Source organism: Lactuca sativa, chromosome 1 (genome assembly GCF_002870075.4).
Source record: "Lactuca sativa cultivar Salinas chromosome 1, Lsat_Salinas_v11, whole genome shotgun sequence".
Lineage (NCBI taxonomy): Eukaryota > Viridiplantae > Streptophyta > Magnoliopsida > Asterales > Asteraceae > Lactuca > Lactuca sativa.
Window position 1 is genome coordinate 36,792,525 of NC_056623.2, and position 8,068 is coordinate 36,800,592.

The window sequence follows — 8,068 nt, forward strand, 5'->3', positions numbered from 1 at the left end:
TCGTTTCGTTATGATTTCTAGGTTTTCTATAAACAAATATTAAACTGAACCTAAAAGAACACTTTAAAAAAATTACACAAACAGTTTTTCAAAATGGTTCGATTGTTCAGTTTTTTGGTTTTGGTTTGTCATTGGTTTTTTTGCATAACCTAGCAATTATATAGGTTTTAATATTTAACTCATGCCCCCTTGAACACAGGACACTTTAAAAAAAATCACACAAACAGTTTTTCAAAATGGTTCAATTGTTCGATTTTTTGGTTTCGGTTTGTCATTGGTTTTTTTGCATGACCTAGCAATTATATAGGTTTTAATATTTAACTCACGTCCCCTTGAAAACATGACACTTTAAAAAAAATCACACAAACAGTTTTTCAAAATGGTTCGATTGTTCGGTTTTTTGGTTTTGGTTTGTCATTGGTTTTTTTGCATAACCTAGCAATTATATAGGTTTTAATATTTAACTCACGCCCCCTTGAACACAGGACACTTTAAAAAAAATCACACAAACAGTTTTTCAAAATGGTTCAATTGTTCGATTTTTTGGTTTTGGTTTGTCATTGGTTTTTTTGCATGACCTAGCAATTATATAGGTTTTAATATTTAACTCACGTCCCCTTGAAAACATGACACTTTAAAAAAAATCACACAAACAGTTTTTCAAAATGGTTCGATTGTTCGGTTTTTTGGTTTTGGTTTGTCATTGGTTTTTTTGCATAACCTAGCAATTATATAGGTTTTAATATTTAACTCACACCCCCTTGAACACAGGACATCATTGTAATTATCGTACGCAATTAGGGCCTCTTTTATTTTTACCCCGAGCCTCAAATTATCTTGGACCGACCTGTCCCTAAAATGGGAGTTGCCGACAGTATGATAACAGGGTAATCTTGTTGTTGAGTTCAAACCATGGTAAAGTTTTTTATAGCTCATATATTGATGCATCTTGGTGTAAGCTGATGTATGTTAGTAATTTTTTGTACACTAAAATATTTTAGCTGTCGTACACATGTATTAATTATCTGAAGTTCAATCGAACAACTTTGTGAACATAATTAATAGCTTCATTTACTTTTATGACTTTTTTATTCATTTAAAAACAATACATCATGCAAGCTAATTTTGTTGTATATTACTAATAAATGTCCCCCATTGCGGCACATGAAAAAGTTGTTGGTTCCACATAACTACATATGCCTATTAAACTATGATCTAGAAATATCATATTAAAAACATGTGTTTTATAAAGAGTGGTTCAACTTCAAGCAAATACTTAATACTTAAAAGAGTAATATATAAAGATAAGAAAGCGTAGTTTAGGCTACAATACCCAACTAAAGTCTCTATTAATTACTACTTCATCAACTTTCCCTTACATTCAAAAATCAGACAAACTATAGCCTAAGCTAGCTACCCAAAACACCTATGTACACCATGCCATGCCATGCATGCATGTGTTGCCCCCAACCCAATATCATCTATATATACACCCATACTATATATATAAAATATATATATTTTATATAACAATAATGTTGTAGGAGCCATCCACGCATCAATATATTACAGCTCCAATTCCAATTCCAATTCCAAAACCAAAAACACCATATTCAGGGAAGTCGGATGCATCTTAACACTTACTTATTTCAACTGTTCTCAACTGCCATATGCTATTTGTATGTATATATAAATATATATCATACTCCCTATCCACCTACAAACATATACTCGTAAATATCACATATATGTGTTCCTAACTGTAGATATATAAAAATGGGTTTAATATCATAATTGGGTAACAGACTATTTGAAGGCATTATGTGAACAAATATTCGAGTAGCTTACCTTCTGATAGTACTTTCTTAAACCAATTGTTTTTTTTTTTTTTTTTTTTTTTTTTTTTTTTTTTTAATTTTAACATCTAAATAGTTTGTTACCCATTTATGACATTAACAACCCTATCAAAATTGTAAAAGCAGAGTTAGTTAGTTAGTTACCTAATAAAAACCCTAAACATCCTCAGGACTTGAAGAAGAAAGAAGATTAATCCTTGTGTCCCGGGCATCCATGCCTTCTGCAACTGATGACGTGTCATCACCCCGTGAATTTAAAGCCCCAAGATTCATTCGTTGAACCTCCTCTCGAGTATAAATAAAGATTTTACGTACCATGCCACAAAATTCCCTGATCAAAAATCAAAATTAAATCTCTCAAACTCTTCAAATTATATACAATATAATTTTTTTTTTAAAATATAAGTTCTTACTGCCATGGATCATCTCCAACAAGCATCATGTCACCCTCATCATCCGTGTACACAACCAACCAACTCCTGTTACGTGTTTTTAATTCTCCGTTAAATTCAAATAACTCGTCCAGCTCAGCAATTAATTCGTCATAGTTGTTGAATTTAGTAAGATCCAAAGACCTCCCAAGGGCAATCCCTTGTTTATGAACCTTAAAATCAATAAATACAATTTATAAGCCAAAAGACCAATAAAAATTATTTAATTACCACCAATCAATACTACCTTTGTACAACTCCTTGTTGAAACTCCTCCTTGAACTTTGACTTGTGGCTGGGGATTTGAATATTGTTTTTCTCGATCTTTACCAGGTGATGCAACCGTGTTTCCAGCAAGGGGTACACCGAATATTTTACAGCTCCCGTCTTGTGGCTTCTTGACTTCATTTTGAACAAGGGGTGTTTTCGGAATTACGTCAGTGGAATGAGAAGGGATGTGTAGATACGATGGAAGCGGTGGTGGCATCATCCACTTTGGATTCCGATGAATAGGGTAACTCTGGAATGGAATATCAACACCTTTCATGGATGACCCCAATAAGTTGAGTGGCATATTGGAGGGCATTTTGGACCATGGATTTGAAAACTCGGTTGAATTGTTGTGGGACCCAAAACCCGATAATAAGTCCGTGAAAGAAGATTCAGTAGGCCTTCCGAAAGGCAAACACCGGGACACAGAAAGGGCATCGCATGAATCTGAGTCGTTAATCTCTGTAAAAGGTGGTCTCAGTGTTGACAATTCTACCCTTGAAGGGTCTGCTGTAGCCATCTTTGATGAACCTTCTCTTGTAAGAACAGAGGAATCAGGAGATGTAGACAAGATACTTGATCGATGTCTCTTTTGTTTATTGACTGGAAGTGGGGTTATAGCAGGAGGAGTCAAAGCAGGTTCTATTTTCCATGGTGAAACTCTATCTGGACGAGGTACAGTAGATGTTTCATCCCATCGTACCTACACAAAGGGTAAAAACGTAAATTCGACATACCAGGAGTCCAGAACATGAAGAAAAAATGGTACAATTAATACCTTCAAGGATCTCCATTTAGATTCTGGCCATCTTTTTGGATCGGACTCTTCAATCCCAACTATGGTTCCAGTAAACCTTTGTTCTGGAGCTTCTTCACCTTCAAACCTCATTTTGAATCTCATTCCAATGGAGTAATTGTTCTTGATGGATTCCATGTACTGATCATATGGAACAATGAACTCTGTGGGGCTAGTTCTAGGCTTGTAATAGACTGTAAAGATTGTTCCTGTTTGTATGGCGTGCCAGGCTGTCGCAAGGACTCCAAGATGCATACTGTGACTGGATATGACAGATGATGGAACATTTGGTTGTTGTCTCATTGCACGTCTCACTCCAACACGAAGCTCTCCATTCTCACCTCTATAGTAGATGCAAAAAGAGAATCAAAAATGGAAAATGAAAACAGAAAATGAGATTTGTTAATTATTAATTGTTATTACCTTAAGAATATAAAGGCGTCACCAGCTACGAGTCTTTTAGAACTAACAAAGACACTCCAACCACTTTGAAGGAGATGCCTTCGGGGTTGACCTATACATGCCAAAACATATATCAAGTTATACAAAATCTGATTCAAGATTGAATATGTTGTTACTTGTTAGTAATTAGTTAATTACCACGAAATATGTGTCTGAAGCGCCATTCAGTTCCATGTAAATCTTTGGCTACTAGCTCCTGTGTTGGGGGTTGTCTTGACATGTCCTGTGAGAATCAGATGAACAAATGGGAATAAGTAACAGAAAAAGGAATGGAGTAACAAGAAGAAGGGTGACTGTTACCAATTGAGGAAGGCATTCATCAGCATGACGTCTCAGAACTGAAAATCCACCATGAGTGCTTGTATCAGAAGCAGTCAACGTTTTGCAAAAAGAATGCACCTGAAATCTGGATTGGGGAGGTGGTGGTGGTTCCTTCTTAACAGCGTTTTCATCTTGCTGTTGTTAAAGAAAATTTAGTAAGAAAAACAAACTAATCAAGTATCAGAAGTTCGTTAGTAGTTACAAATATATATGAAATATCAACTCCGTTCATCAAACTAACTCACATCAGCTTCCGGCATAAGAGTTATTTGGGCGAAAACCTCATCCGTGTCTTGTTCAGCCTTCAAACACGTAATAAATATCAGCCAGGTATACAAAACCTCTAGCAAAATCATCAAATTCAACAATATGTACCTTCAATTGCACATTAACAACACGGCAAAGGATCTTTGACGGAAGATTATACATCGGCATCTGTTGTTCGGCGACCTGATTGGTTGACGCCTCGACCTAACAAACAAATAATCCGTGAGAATTACTTCAGATTACGAACAGACCAGAAACAAGTACACAGTCACCTTTTCGTAACCTAATACGCACAAATCCGTGTAAGTTTGCAGTAAGAAAAAGTAAAATTGAACACAACAGCTTCAGAAATTAGCGCTAACTACACAAATTGGTACAGATTCGAACCTGTTCGATGTGTCCTTGAGGAAAATAAAACACCAGCTCGTTTTCGCGAGGCACAGTGACGAGCGGACCAGCACATGCTCGCCAGAGTTCCTTGTAAAGAGCCATATCCGCTTCAGCTACACACAAAAAGAGAGAGAAACAGTTCATCACTCGTAAATCTTAAAGCAAAACAAAATTTTCCATAATAGAACTCCGTCAACTACCTTTACCGGCACCGGAAACCGCCGTAACAGCTCTTGAATCACCTACCGCATCATTTTTGTCGCTAAAACCAGACAAAGAAAACGTGTCTCTGTCTCCTCTCATGCTGTTATTACCTTTGCTTGAAACCTCTGAAGATGTCATTTCACCACAATAAGCGCCTCCAAACACAGATCTCTAATCTAAAAACCCATAATTCTCAACAAAACCCTAAAAATTACAACAGATCAACACAATTTCAGGCCAAATCAGCTTCAAACTAGCATCAAATGAGCAAATTCATCAACACGTCTACATCAACAATCAGACGAGTTTTCTCTCTCTTAGTTATGGAAATTCCAAGAGCAAAGAAGATATTCATCGACTGGTTGGAGGTCAAAACTGGTGTTTGCAGTAATTTCAACCGGTGGTCCAAATTCTAACAACACCCGAGTGGTGACCGGGTATTTCCGGTAACTTGGACCGGGTTTTCTTCCCCCGGGATGATGAACCATATCTATTATCTAAAACGACATCTTATTTTGGCTTTATGCTTGGTCAAGGGAAGATACACCACATAAGGGATCATATATCATAAAACATTATTAAATGTTTTTCAGATGATCAAAAGTTGAAACACGAACGTAAAAAATAATAATAAAATATTGCGAGAATAAATTAGTGTTATATATATATATATATATATATATATATATATATATATATATATATATATATATATATATATATATATATATATATATATATATATATATATATATATATATATATTCTATTTTAAGAAAAAATCATCAAAATCATATGATTTTTTATTTTTTATAAAAATAAATTCATATATAGTTTTTTTTATATAAATACAAATTATTTAGTTTATTTATATAAGATTTTATCATGCTACTATTTATATATAGATAAAAACGTATATCTGATTTTTATTACAACTGATTTGTTATTCATATTTAAATAAATTGTTTTATTTACATTTAAATAACCAAGCAACATGTATAAATAACAAGTATATTACAAGTCATATATTAATAATCAGTTAGTTGTAATAAAAACACTATACACTAATTATTCACATATAAATGACAAATTAGTTACTATAAAAACCAGATATACTATTTATTCAAAACATCATATAAAAATGGTTATTTGTAGCTTCCCCTTTTAGATTTAAGTATTTTGGAGCACATTTATGATCGGTGAGGCTTTTAATGTTTTATTGGTTAAATTTTATTTCAAAATTTACCAAGGCTTTGAGAGGGAAAGAGGCATGGTTTAGAATTTAGGGGTGTGCGCGGTGTGGTTTGGTGTGGTTTCGAGTCAAAACCGCAAATCGCACTGCATATGTGGTTTGAATATTTTAGAAACCGCAAACCGCACCATAGATGTTCAAAACCGCGTGATGCGGTGCGGTTTGATGCGGGCGGTTTATGCGGTTTAGTTGCGGTTTGTGCGGTTTGATGAGTTGTTCAACATTAAATCTATCAAAAAACCAAAAACCTGACCAGATTAAAAAAAATTGATTGCTTTCATTTTATAAAAACAAATACAATTTTCGAGTTAAATCGTTTTTAATAAATTGTGACTCATGCTACTATAGTTCTGTAAGTATCATTGTTATTGCTTTATATTGCCGTTATAGTTGCTATATTTTTGTAAACCATAGGATCTTGATCTAATAGTGATTTAATATTACGTTATAGATATTTGGTTATTGTAAGAAATATATTTATATACATCATTTCTAAATCGTGATTTGAACTTATAAAAAAGTAAAGAAAAAAAAAAGTACATATATAACATGCGGTGTGGTGCGGTTTGAATTGCAGTTTTATAAATACAAACCGCAAACCACACTATATAGTGCGGTTTGATAAAATGATGAACCGCAAACCGCACCACGAAATTCTAAATCGCATTATGCGGTGCGGTTTGGTGCAGTGCGGACGGTTTGTGCGGTTTGTGCGGTTTTTTGCACAGCCCTAGTTTAGATAATTGTACCCATGAACACCATACTTTTTAAGCCATGGTTTTTAATTTCATACCAAATGAATATAATATTTATATAAATATATTTATTTAAAAAAAATAATGATAAAAAGTAGTAAAATGTGATATTTACTGGCTTTTGGTAAGTGAAAAATGAATAGATGAAAAACTGACGTTACACTGAAAAAATGAATGGTAAGTGATGAGCAGACCTTTCGGTCTTGATCAATAAAAACTTATTTACTTGTAGCACTAATATGTGATTTATTATGGCATCATGAGACATTCTCTAAGCGTGGGATTTATTTGAAATGCAAGAAAATATAATCACTTGTGTTTCTTATATATGCGAACTACAACAACCTCGTTGTTTAGGGGCATGATTTTTGCATGGCTAGTTTGTTCATAAATTACAATAATTAAGAAATTAAGAAATACGAACTACATCTTTATATTTGGCTTTGATTTCACTACAAAACCTTTAATAGTAGTATAGTCATTTGTCATTCATTTTGCGTGTGCATCTAGTTAGAATTTTAAAATCTTTCTTCTTTATAAAAAAGATAAATCTTCTTCTAGTTTTTGGATAGAAACTTTGTTTTCATCTTTGTTAGAATCCTCTACTTTATTAGATAACACAACTATTTCAACGATTTCTTTAATACGAGTAATATTTTATTGCTTTTGCCTTTTCTCTTTGCGACCTTTGATCGATTGCACTCTCTTGCATCATCATTTATGCACGGCTCTTTGTTCTTTTTGAAGATTAACCGATTTACTATAAACCACACGTGCTCAATTAAAAAAACATGCATATGAGTGGAGATCAATTCATGTGCGACATCCGTCACTTTTTTTTCGAACGACAAAGATATTATAAAACTAGCAAGAAGCTAGACAAAAACCAACAAGAATTACATGCAATATAGCAAGGGTTGGATCTTGTAACCAGGCAACTCAATTTAAGTTCAGACAACAACACCTAAAATTAGCCTAAAGAAAATCAGACAACAACACCTAAAATTAGCCTAAAAAAAATCAGACAACACCACCTAAAATTAACCTAAAGAAAAGACTGAGTA

General features: G+C 33.7%; 1 protein-coding gene across 1 annotated transcript; it reads right to left on the minus strand.

Annotated features, from left to right (window-relative positions):
- Nucleotides 1-1,280: 1,280 nt before the first annotated feature.
- LOC111920187 (auxin response factor 2A) lies at nucleotides 1,281-5,506 on the minus strand. The gene is made up of 12 exons (XM_023915787.3): nucleotides 4,994-5,506; nucleotides 4,791-4,906; nucleotides 4,512-4,607; nucleotides 4,382-4,438; nucleotides 4,116-4,271; nucleotides 3,954-4,038; nucleotides 3,777-3,867; nucleotides 3,336-3,696; nucleotides 2,535-3,260; nucleotides 2,270-2,460; nucleotides 2,001-2,187; nucleotides 1,281-1,717 (listed from the first exon to the last, which is right to left on the minus strand). The coding sequence occupies exons 1-11, from the start codon at nucleotides 5,133-5,135 to the stop codon at nucleotides 2,013-2,015; spliced, it is 2,196 nt and encodes a 731-aa protein (XP_023771555.1). The 5' UTR covers nucleotides 5,136-5,506; the 3' UTR covers nucleotides 1,281-1,717; nucleotides 2,001-2,012.
- Between the last annotated feature and the right edge of the window lie 2,562 nt (nucleotides 5,507-8,068).

What these genes read in the sequence shown, in the direction of transcription:
- LOC111920187 (XM_023915787.3), bottom strand. Translation starts at nt 5,135, where the DNA reads ATGACATCTTCAGAGGTTTCAAGCAAAGGTAATAACAGCATGAGAGGA. An exon ending in ATGAATGCCTTCCTCAATTG is followed by an intron (nt 4,039 to 4,115) that starts GTAACAGTCACC and finishes TGATTCTCACAG; the next exon opens with GACATGTCAAGACAACCCCC. An exon ending in CTTCAGACACATATTTCGTG is followed by an intron (nt 3,868 to 3,953) that starts GTAATTAACTAA and finishes TGGCATGTATAG; the next exon opens with GTCAACCCCGAAGGCATCTC.